This window comes from Furipterus horrens, unplaced genomic scaffold, assembly GCF_987537825.1.
Source record: "Furipterus horrens unplaced genomic scaffold, mFurHor1.1.pri manual_scaffold_3, whole genome shotgun sequence".
Classification (NCBI taxonomy): Eukaryota; Metazoa; Chordata; class Mammalia; order Chiroptera; family Furipteridae; genus Furipterus; species Furipterus horrens.
In genome coordinates this window covers 105,757,251-105,769,433 of record NW_028327173.1, presented here as the reverse complement: position 1 = coordinate 105,769,433, position 12,183 = coordinate 105,757,251, and the positions used below count along the sequence as shown (strand labels likewise).

The following is a 12,183-nucleotide window of genomic DNA, read 5'->3' as shown; positions in this document are numbered from 1 at the left end:
TCTGGGCACATATAGGAATAGGTCTCAGCCTCTGTCATCAAGGGGACCTCAGACTGAATTACTCTGGGCAGCCCAGCACTATAGCTCTTTTTGGCCAGAGCTGTGGCAGAGGTGAGACTGGAATGGTGAGGGGTAAAGACGAGGATTCACCCCACAACAAGAAGGAAGGGGCTGCCAGTTGCTGTGTTCTGACCACCTTGAACTCCCTTCACTTGGGTCTCCTGGGACTCCCTTCACTTGACTTTGTGAGATGAGGAGTTCCTCCTTTCTTCCCCAGGGGGAGGGGAAAACTGCCATGGGACTCCTTACCAAGCAACAGCACTTCACCTTAAAGGTCCCTTTCATTCAGTGTACACCCACACATACCTTCCCTGAGGTTCACAGATAGCTGGCATTTGTCATGCCTACTCTCTCTCTCTTTTCTGTGTAGCTATACAGATAGGTGTACATTTTTAAACAGAACCCTTTAAAACCATGTTGCAGAAATCATGGCACTTTATCTTCAAACACCACAGCATTAATCTCCTAACAAGATAGCCTAAAATATTCTCCCACATGACCATGATACTACGTTCGCACTGAAGGACATTAATTCCATAATATATCATATCCAGTCCTTGTTCACATGTCTTCAATTGTCCACAAAATGCATTTTAAAGATTTCATTTATATTTAAAGAGATTGAAATGGAGGGAGAAAGAGAAGAAGAGAACTGTCGCACGCCTCCAACCAGGGACCTGGACTGCAATCCAGACAGGTACCCTGACCGGGAAACAAACCAGTGACTCCTCGGTTCACAGGCCAGCACTCTATCCACTGAGCCACACCAGCCAGAGCAATTATAAAATATTTTTAAATTCAGGGTCCAGTCAAGGTTCATGTATTGCATTTGGTGATGTCTCTTTAGTCTCTTTGCTTAGAAAAAGTCCTTGTCTTTTTCTTTTAATGACATTGACCATTTTGAAGAGTGTGAGCCAGTTGCCATGAGGAACAGCCCACAGCATGGAGTTTCTTCATTCACTTTTACTGTCTTTTATCAACAAGAAGGAGGGTGAAGGCCTTTCTTTAGAATGCAGTGTCCTCATCATCTCTTGGTTTCACATTAGGGAGTTGAGCTGAAATTCAGAGGTGGCTGGAACACTCCTATTCCTTATCTCTTTCTGCAGGTTGTTGGAAGAGTACTACAGAGCACACCCTTCTGGAGAGGAGCAGTGAGTCTCTTGACTGGCTGGGAATGAGTGCCCAGGCAGGCTCCCTCACCATAGGCACAGTGAAGAGAAGACTGGACTAGTCCAGAGTTCTCTCATTCCCAGCACCTGCCTTGCCCTTAAGGAAAATAATCTCCCCCCATCCAGGACCCTGAAAGGAGCTGGACATCCCTCCCCATGGACACAGCACCTCTTCCTGAAGAGCTGCCCCTGGGCCTGGGTATTAGGTGGAGCCAAGGGATCATGGCTCAAGACCAAGGGCTGAACCTTCCAACTTTATTCAGTGACTCTGCTATCAGGTGACCGGAACAGTTGGGTCAACATAGGTGTTTATAAAAGGCACCCTCACTGGGAGCCTAATACAGAGCTCTGTATTAGCCCCCACAACCCTGCTGATCTCAAGCACCTGCCTCTACAGGTACATTTCTTGGGCCCATTTCTGCCTCCAGGAACCCCTACTATATACTTGGGAACAGTGTAGATGGAGGGATGTGGGTTGGGGGGAATCCTCAGTGAGGTATAGGGGGCTTGGGTTCTAGTCCTTGCTGTCTAGCTCTAGACCTCAGTTTCCCCATTTTTTAATGAACAGCTTGGACTGGGCCATCTCTAAGGACACTTACTGTGTTTGAAGTAAAGAGATGGGGTGGACTGCCCCTGGCACAAGGGCAGCCCTGGCCTTGGCTGCAGCCCAACAACTTCACCTTCTAAGACTGGAGTGGGGGCATCTTCAGAGGAGGTGACCTTCTGGATCATGATAAAGACTACTCTGGGAGAGGGGAATCACAAGCCATTTGCATTAACCCTGGGACCTTGGCCCCTCAGTGTTGCTGGGTGAGAGCAACTCTATTCCCTGCAAAAGAGGTGGTATCAGCAGGAAGCCAGCACTGGTGGGTCGCCTTTGACATGATGCTCAGCATATACCCTGCACTGGGGTCTTACAAGGGGGTACATCCCCATTTTAAAGTAATCCCTTGCCTTTGCTCCAGCCTCAGAACTGGAAACTGAGGTGATGTGGGGAGGGGAAGACCATGGTTAGGAGTTCAGACACTAAAATTGGGAATCACAAGGCTGCTTTCCAGCCCTCAGACTGTGAAAAACCAAGGGTGAGTGAGCTCCTGGCGCACAGGACCTGTGTTGCACAGAACTTAAGTCTTTCTGGTATCCAGCTGGGAGCTAAGCACAGAACATGTGTCAGTGTTTATTGACTGACTGAGTGAGTGAATGAATGAATGAGTGGCTCCATCTTGATCCTATCTGGTTCCTCTTTCCTCTTTTCCTGAAGTGGATACAGATGGCATTGTCCTGGCCCTGTTCCTTCTTGGCCACAGGGCTTCTCCTGACCTCTGCCATCTTCTGCCTATTATTCTGGGTGGTTATGGTCTGGCAGCTTCAGGTCCCCAGAGGCCTAAAGAGTCCACCAGGACCCTGGGGCTGGCCCCTGCTTGGACACATGCTGACCTTGGGGAAGAACCCACACCTGGCGCTGTCGCAGCTGAGCCAGTGTTATGGGGACGTGCTGCAGATCCGCATTGGCTGCACACCTGTGCTGGTACTCATTGGCCTGGACACCATCCGGCAGGCCCTAGTGCGGCAGGGTGATGATTTCAAGGGCCGGCCTGACCTCTACAGCTTCACCCTCATCACTGATGGCCAGAGCCTGACCTTTAACCCAGACTCTGGACCAGTGTGGGCTGCCCGCTGGCGCCTGGCCCAGAACGCCCTCAACACCTTCTCCATTGCCTCAGACCCAGCTTCCTCATCTTCCTGCTACCTGGAGGAACATGTGAGCAAGGAGGCTGAGGCCCTCATCAGCAAATTCCAAGAACTGATGGCAGGGGCCGGATGCTTTGATCCCTATGACCACGTAGTGGTGTCAGTGGCCAAAGTCATTGGTGCCATGTGCTTTGGGCAGCACTTCTCCCACAGCAGTGAGGAGATGCTCAGCCTTGTAAAGAACAGCCATAACTTCATGGAGTCTGCCTCCTCTGGGAACCCCGTGGACTTCTTCCCTATCCTTAAATGCCTGCCCAATCCCACCCTGCAGCGGTTCAAGGCCTTCAACCAGAGGCTTGTGCGGTTCCTGCAGAAAATGACCCATGAGCACTATCAGAACTTTGACAAGGTGAGCCCAGCACGCAGGGAGTGAGGCAGCACCAGCAGAGCTGGGGTCTGGCCCCTCACCCAGCTCCAAAACACAGCTGATGTGCTGCCGAGGCCTAGGAAGGCTCTGGGACACCTGGGACCAGCTGTGTCACCTGAAGCCAAGCCTCTACTCCTCTGGTCTCAGTTTCCTCATCCCTATAGCCTCTTTCTCAGAGGAGCCACTCGAAGCCACAGAAAGCCCTGTAATGGTGAGGGGGGTGTGGGGAGGTGGTGCTGTCACTATGAATGAGAAGGCTTTTGTTCCCAGGAACCTGAACCCTGACAGAGACTAATTCTCAGCTCAGGTGTCACTTTGCTTCCCTGTACTCACTCTAACCTCCTCCTTTGAAATTGGACCCCTGGGGTTATGGGAGGAAGAATCAATGGGGCATGTAATGACACTTTAAGCCCTACCCAGGGCAGATGCTGGCTCCTGCTGTGAGCCTAACCCCTGCTGAGTGGAGGCCTGGGCGGGGTGGGGGTGGGGGGTGGGGTGGGGGAAGGGGAGCTACCAAATAGGATGGGGCAAGGTCCAGCCTTCGTCTTTGGAAGTGCTAAAGGACCTCTAAACTTCTCATCCCTCAGAACAATGTCCAGGACATCACAGGTGTCCTGTTCAAACACTGTGAGAAGGACTCCAGAGCCAGTGGTGGCCTCATCCCCCAGGAGAAGATTGTCAACCTTATCCACAACATTTTGGGGGCTGGTAGGAGCCAGGTCCCTGCCCCTCCATCTATCAGGGCCTGCTGTTCACCCACAGCACTGCCCATCCCCTAAGTCTATCAGATAATTCTGGAACCGCATGCCAGATGGTGCAGGACACAAAGGCCTTGCCCAGGTTCAGGTTTTGAGTCCAGGTTGTGCCACAAACTTCCAGGGAAACTCAGCCAAGTTATTTTCTTCCTCTGGGCCTCAGTTTCCCCATCTGAACAAGAAAGGGATCTCTGGCCTGTACGTCTCAACCCCTGTAATTCCAGCAGCTAATTATGAAACCAGTGACCCAAGGTTAGGGATGGGATCAGGGGAGGGAGACAGAGAAAGACGGTGCTTGGTACATACATGGTGGGTGCTTGGTAAATGTTGGTTTCTTGTTCCTGTCTTACTTACTTCCTCACCTTGTCCCCTGCTGCCCAGGATTTGACCCAGTCGCGACAGCTATCTCCTGGAGCCTCATGTACCTTGTAACAAATCCTGAGATACAGCTGAAGATCCAGGAGGAACTGGGTATGCGGAGAGAAGCCTTGTGATCCGAGGTCATTTGTTCGATCTACATATACCTGTTACATGCCTACTATGTGCAAGCCCTACTATGTCCACCCTTACCTAGAAGATGTTGGTGAGGGTTGGAGGGTCTCAGACGTGTAAATAGACATAGAGTGACACCACACAGACTGACACTTGGTATCACAGGGAACACAGATACCATGGAACAGTCAGGGCAGCCCCTAAACCCTGTCTGTCCTCTGTGCCCTGCAGACACAGTGATTGGCAGGGCACGGTGACCCCGGCTCTCCGACAGACCCCAACTGCCCTATATGGAGGCCTTCATCCTGGAGACCTTCCGACACTCGTCCTTCGTCACCTTCACCATCGCCCACAGGTGAAACCCACCTATTCTGCCCTCTCACTGCTCATCCTCATCATATTGTTCCTCCCAGTTTCTCAGCTCTGGGCCCTGGCTGAGACCTCAGCATCTCCTTCCTGACCCTGATACCAGGTTCCTCACAGACCCTCAGCCTATATAGTCTGCCGCTATTCAGTCCAAACAGGACCCAACTACCCAGCTCTCAGGAGAAAATCACACTCCTGACTTCAGCTCTCATTCAGCTCTGCTCACACTCTCTCCCTGAGAGTACTCACAATGTACCCAGACTGGTCTCGCTGTGCCTCACAGGCCTGCTCCGGCCTGCCTCCAATTTTGCTTAAGCTGGGCCTTCTGCTTACAATGCCTTCTGATCTCTTCTCCAGCTGCTAGAGTCCTATCGCTGCCCAAGGCCAATGCATACACAGCTTCCCTCCCCTAGAAGCCTTCTTGACTCATTGAGCTGGCACAGCTTCATTTCTGATATCTTGTAGATTGTAGAACGTACAGACATTTATCCTTGATTATGTCTTGGGATTTTAACAATGTTGAGAGGCAGTGGCCCTGGGTAGTGTGGCTCAGTTAGTTGGAGCATCATCCCATAACTGAAGGGTTGCAGGTTCGATTCAGTCAGGGCACATGCCTAGGCTGCAGATTCTGTTCCCAGTCTGGGTGCATACAGAAGGCATCCAATCAATGTTTCTCTCTCACATCATTATTTCTCTCCCTTCCTCTCTCCCTTCCTCTCTCTCTAAAAGCAATGAAAATAAAATGTTCTCAGGTGGGGAAACAGAAAAGAGAGATAGTGAGCCATCCCTCTGTCCAAGTGTTGGTCTAGTTATTCCCGGGTAAGAGTCCTGACTCCTCAGCCAGGCTGGGAACTCCCAGGTTTCCAGAGAATGGCCAAGTGCACAGCTGGGCACAAACAAACTCTTGTAAACACATATTGAAGTGGAAAAATAGGAGCCAAGGAAAGGGGAGAACAATTTCCCCCCTTCCCTTCTCCTGACATTTCCTTCCATTGTAGAGTGTGAAGCCCATGGTGGGCAGGCTGTTGGGGTGGGATGGAGGTAGGAGCAAGAAACACCCAGAGATGTGCCCTGGTTTTCCAGCCCCTGAGCCTGACGGGTCCTCTTCCCTTCTCAGCACAACAAGGGACACAACACTGAATGGCTTCTACATCCCCAAGGGACGCTATGTCTTCATAAACCAATGGCACATCAATCATGACCAGTAAGTATATGTCCCCTATTTTAAAAATGTATGCAGTTCAGCAGTTAGGAAGGCTATTTGTCCCTCTAGGAACTGGTTATATAATAAAGGAATGGGGACTCAATTGCTATATAACTTTCTCTAAGTGACACAATTTAGGTCTGTGTTTCTCAAACTTCAGTGCAATAAGAATTAACCAGGAAGAAGGGGGAAAAAAGAATTAACTAGGAAATTGGTTACAGATTATGGCACCTCATCCCCCAAGATTCCCTTTTGGTAGCTAAGGTGGAATACTCAGGTGATTCTAATGTGAATGGCTTAGGTCTTTGGAAAATCGCACTTTAGTCTGTAAGTAGGGGGACCACATAATTTACCATCCAAACAGGGGTACTTCTGAGTGTGGGATGCTAACAATAAGTACTCCACAACAATAAGCATAAATTGAGACTATGAATTACCATTTTTTACTGATTAGAATGAAAATAATTTAATATTAAAGAGCACTATTTTCAAGGTTGATCTCTATCTATTCTTACACTATTGGTATCAACAGCAGTCTGTTCAGAAGTCTGGCTTGTCCTCCCAGGGCCTCCCAGCCCAAAGGTCCCAGCTACTCTATTCCTCTTGCAGGAAGCTGTGGGGGGACCCATTTGAGTTCCGGCCAGAGCGATTCCTCGCTGCCGATGGCACTGCCATCAACAAAAGTTGGAGTGAGAAGGTGATGCTTTTTGGCATGGGCAAACGCCGGTGCATAGAGGAGGTCCTGGCCAAAGGGGCGGTCTTCCTTTTTCTGGCCATCTTGCTGCAGCAGCTGGAGTTCAGTGTGCCACCAGGCATGAAAGTGGACCTAACCCCTATCTACGGGCTGAGCATGAAGCATGCTCGCTGTGAGCATGTTCAGGCCCGGCTACGCTTCACCATCAAGTAAGAAAACGCCAGCACGCTGAGGCAGAAGGAAGGATGGTGGTCAGCTATGGGCCTCAGCCTTTGTGTCCTTCCTTCTCTTTTTTTAATAGCAGCTTTATTGAGATATAATTCATTCAGGAGAAGATAATTTTTCCCCTTTTCTCTTCTAGATTCTTTGGCTGATCTAAAATTAAATTGACATAAGACATTTAGAGAAGAAAAACAACATTTTTTATACATATGGGAGCCCATAAAATACAAGACCCAAAGAAGTAGGCAGCTTCTATGCCTTTAAAATAAAGAAAGAATTATATGTAAAGATTTGATGATACAAAGGAGTTTGGGCTCTGGGGAGCAAATTAATAAAGAAGTAACAAAGTTTGCTTCTACAGCCTTCTCAACCTTGAATTCCCCATCTCCTACCCTGCTGATATAGGAAGGATATTTTCACATAAATTTATTTCCTGCTTTCAGTGAGACAAAAGAAGGGCAGCTATTTATTAAGCAACTTTAATTCAAAACAATTAATATACCAAAATGGAATATTTTAGGGTGGTTTATTCTGCTCCCTGTTCTTCACATACCATATAATTTACCCCCTTAAAATGGACAATCCATGGTTTTTAGTATATTCAGAGTTAGACTGCCACACCACAATCTAAACTTTAGAGTCTTCTAGCTGGGTCGCTCAGTTAGTTGGAGTGTTGTCCCCACACACCAAAAAAGGCTGCGGGTTTTGATCCCCTCTCAGGACACATACCTAGGTTGTGGGTTAGATCCATGGGCGGGGCGCGTACAGGAGGCAACTGATCGATGTTTCTCTCTCACATCGATATATTGATATTTCTCTCTCTAAAATCAATAAACATATCCTTAGGTAAGGATTTTTTTTTAATCCCATTAACAGTCACTCCCCATTCCCCCTTAACCCACTTTCCCTGCCCCACCAGCCCCAGGAAATTACTAATTTTCTTTCTGTCTCTATAGACTTGGCCCCTGTGGACATTTCATACAGATGCAATTATACAGTAAATGGTCTTTTGTGACTGGCTTCTTCACTTAGCATGGTCTTAAGGTTCATCCACGTTGTAGCATATATGGTTTCTTGAGTCCTGAGACGGGTCCCATGTTTGTCTCCTCAGTCGTTGATGGCTACATCTTTCACTGCTCTCTCATCTCTCTTTTTTTATATGATTCTAGTCTTTGAACACTTGAAGGGAATAGGGAGGAAGGGACCCAGTCTTGTGGGCCAAACACAGATGGATGAATGGGGATCCCTCATGTCTCATTTTGAAAAGGTAGAATATCTGACTTCTCACAAGACCTTGATAGTTCATCCACAGCTGGGAAGGGATAAACTCCCCAGAAATGCTTAAGTTACCTGCAAAAGCCCCAAGTCTCATCAAAAGACACTATCAGCCTTGGCTGCTGTGGCTCAGTGGATTGAGCGTCAGCCTGCGAAGCAAATGTTGCTGGTTCGATTCCCAGTCAGGACACATGACTGGGTTGCACGTCAGGTCCCCAGTTGGGGGCGTGAGTGAGAGGCAACCACACAGTGATGTTTCTCTCCCTCTCTTTCTCCTTTCCCCCTCTCTAAAAATAATATAAAAATAAACAAACAAATTAATTTTTTTTAAAGATACTATCAAAAAAATGAAAAGATAAGGCACAGAATGGGAGGAAATATTTGTAATTCAAATATCTAATAAGAGATTTATATTCAGAATATAATTAGAAACTCCTACAACTCAACAACAACAACAAGAAAAAACTTAATTTAAAAATAAGGAAAACACTGAATAAACAGTTCTCTAAAGAATATATACAAATGGACAAGTACATTAAAAGATGCTCAACATCACTAATTATTAGGGAAATGCAAATCAAAATCACAATGAGCCCTGGTGGGGTGGCTCATTTGGTTAGAGAATTGTCCCATACAACAAAAGGCTGCAGGTTTGAGCCCCGGTCAGGGCACATGCCTAGGTTGTGGGTTCGATCCCCAATCAGGGCATGTACAGAAAGCAACTGATCAATGTTTCTCTCTCCACCCCCCCCTTCCTTTCTCTAAAATCAATGAACATATCCTTGGATGAGGATTACAAAAAGAAAAAAAAACACTGAGATACCATTTCACACCTACTAGAACAGCAATTTAAAAAAGCTAGATGGTTATAAATGTAAGTTGTTATGTGTAAGCCTCATGCTAACCACAAAACAAAAGTCTAAGGTAGATACACAAAAAATAAAGACAAAAGAATCTAAACATACCACTACAAAAAATCATCAAGTCACAAAGACAGAGAACACAAGATGAAAGGAACAGAAGAACTACAAAATAATTAACAAAATGGTAATAAATACATACCTATCAATAATTAATTTAAATGTAAATAGACTAAATTCTCCATTCAAAAGGCATAGAGTGGCTGAATAGATATTTTTATAAAAGACTCATCCATATGCTGTCTACAAGAGACTAACTTCAGATAGTCTGAAAGTGAAAAGATGTAAAAGATATTTCATGCAAATGAAAACCAAAAGAAAGTTGGAATGGCTATACTTATATCAGACAAAATAGACTTTAAAACAAAGACTCTAATAAGAGAAGTGGGGGCAGTGACTGTGTGATCCAGAGACATATTTGTTGCACGGGCAGTGCACCAACCACAAGGAGCAACGTTTCACAAACAATCTAAGTTAACATTCAAGAGCAAGCCTCCTGGCTTTGGGTTCTAGATGGTGGAGTAGGAAGATCCAGAGATGACATCCTCTCATTGACACCAAAACTACAACTACATATATAACAGCTATCTCTGAGAATGACCTGAAGACTAGCAGGACAGATTTTCTACAACTACAGATATAAAGCAAAAGCTACATTAAAACTACAATGAGATACCATCTCACATCCATCAAAATGGCCATCACCAATAAATCGACAAATGGCAAGTGTGAACGAGGATGTGGAGAAAGAGGAACGCTAGTGCATTGTTGGTGGGAATGCAGACTGATGCCACCACCATGGAAAATGGTGTGGAGTTTCCCCCCAAAATTAAAAATGGAACTGCCTTATGACCCAGTAATTCCAATTCTGGGTATGTATCTGAATAAACATGAAACACTAATTTGAAAAAAAATGCACCCCTATGTTCATTGCAGCATTATTTACAATAGCTTAGATTTGGAAGTAACCCAAGTGCCCATCAATAGACAAGTGAATAAAAAAAGCTGTGGCACATTTATGCAATGGAATACTACTCAGCCATAAAAAGAATGAAATCTTATCATTTGCCACAGTATGGATGGACCTATAGGGTATTATACTAAGTGAGATAAGTCAGTCAGAGAAAGATAAATACCATATGATTTCACCTACATGTGAAATCTAAAGAGCAAAATAAATGAACAAACAATTGAAACAGACTCATAGACACCAAAATAGACAGACTGGTGATTGACAGAGGGGAGAGGGGTTGAGGGACTGGGTCAAAGGATTAAAAAGTACAAATTGGCAGTCACAAAATAGTCACAGGAATGTAAAGTATAGCATAGGGAACATAGTCAATAATATTGCAATAACTATTTATGGTTATCACAATTATGGTGCTAGGTGGATACTGAAAATATTGGGGGCAACACTTTGTAAAGTATACGATTGTCTAACCACTATGCTGTACACTGAAGCCAATGCAAAATAATATTGAAAGTAAACTGTAATTGAAAAAAATTGCAACTGTAGGTCAGTTTTAAAAAGCCACACTGTGACAGGTAGGAGGGGTAAAGACTCAGTCAGGACCCACCTTACCTCCCAATCTCCATGCAGTGACCTAAAAGTGGGAGGGACAGCACAACTACAGAGCTCCCCCCTGAAGAGCAAGGGGTCAGAACCCCAGATTGTGGGACCTGAGCCAGAATGAGGACACCCCATAATATCTAGCTTTGAAAACCAGTGGGGCTTCCGTCTGGGAGAGCCAAAGAGCTGCAGGAAACCAAGGTTGCACTCTTTGAGTCCCAGAGCAAAGGCAGCAGTTTGAAAAGCACCTGGGTAATAAGTGAAGATGATACATTGACTAATTTTAGGGCATGTGCTGGAGAAACATGTATCTGTTGGAACTTTCTTTAGTGGTAGAAGTGCTGGTAGGCACCATTTTCCCCTTTTCTTTACTCTCCTTCCATCTGTCTGGCCTGACACTGGCAGACACCACTTCTGACACTCTCCATTAACCTATTGACACTGTTCACCTCAACCTGGCATTTTTCCAAGGATCCAACCAGGTTTGCACCCATCCAAAGTTGTTCCTGCCCTGCCACACCCAGTGGATGGCCTCAGTCAGTGTCAGTACACAGCAGTGTGTCTGCAAATAGTCAAGGTTGGGCCTCTCAGCCAGCCACACTGAAGGCCTTCCTGCCCACCAGCACCCCTGCAACAGTTGTGACCAGGCCTCACAGCCAGCCAGGCCAGGGACAGCCTCACCTGCCAGTGTGTCCTTAGCAGTTGTGGCCCAACCACAACAGGAGGCCATACTAGTCCACACAGGGAACACCTCTGGAGCACCTGGCTCTGGCGGCAAGGGCAGGTTTCCATCCCTGGGCTCCACAGAACACCTTCTAAATAAGGCCACTTTTTCAATACCAGGAGACGTAGCTAGTTTACCTAATATATAGAAACAAACAGGAAAAATGAGGAGACAAAGGAATGCATGCCAAACAAACAAAAAAACAAAACAAAGCAAAACCCCAGAAAAAGAACTGAACAAAGCAGAGGTAACCTATCTACTAGATAAAGAGTTCAAAGTAATAGTCATAAAGATGCTCATCTTACTCTGCAGACAACTAGATCAATATATATATATATCACATCTTTATTTATTCATCTATGATGGAGACTTAAGTGCATGTAGAAGGAACATACCTCAACATGATAGCCATATATGACAAGCTCACAGCTAACAACCTTCTCAATGATGAGAAAAGTTGAAGAAGGCACAAATAAATAAATAAATAGCAAATAGCCTGGTGGTGTTGCTCAGTGGATTGAGCGCCAGCCTGCAAACCTAAAGTTTGCCCGTTCAATTCCCAGTCAGGGCACATGCCTCGGTTGCAGGCCAGGTCTCCAGTTGGGGATGCATG

General features: G+C 46.2%; 1 protein-coding gene across 1 annotated transcript; it reads left to right on the top strand.

The window, feature by feature from the left end:
* Positions 1-2,499: 2,499 nt before the first annotated feature.
* LOC150015664 (cytochrome P450 1A2-like) lies at positions 2,500-7,072 on the top strand. Its single transcript, XM_090271791.1, is given in 6 exon segments — positions 2,500-3,330; positions 3,936-4,056; positions 4,485-4,574; positions 4,827-4,950; positions 6,079-6,165; positions 6,775-7,072. Coding segments are annotated over 6 exon segments (1,551 nt in total).
* The last annotated feature ends 5,111 nt before the right edge of the window (positions 7,073-12,183 follow it).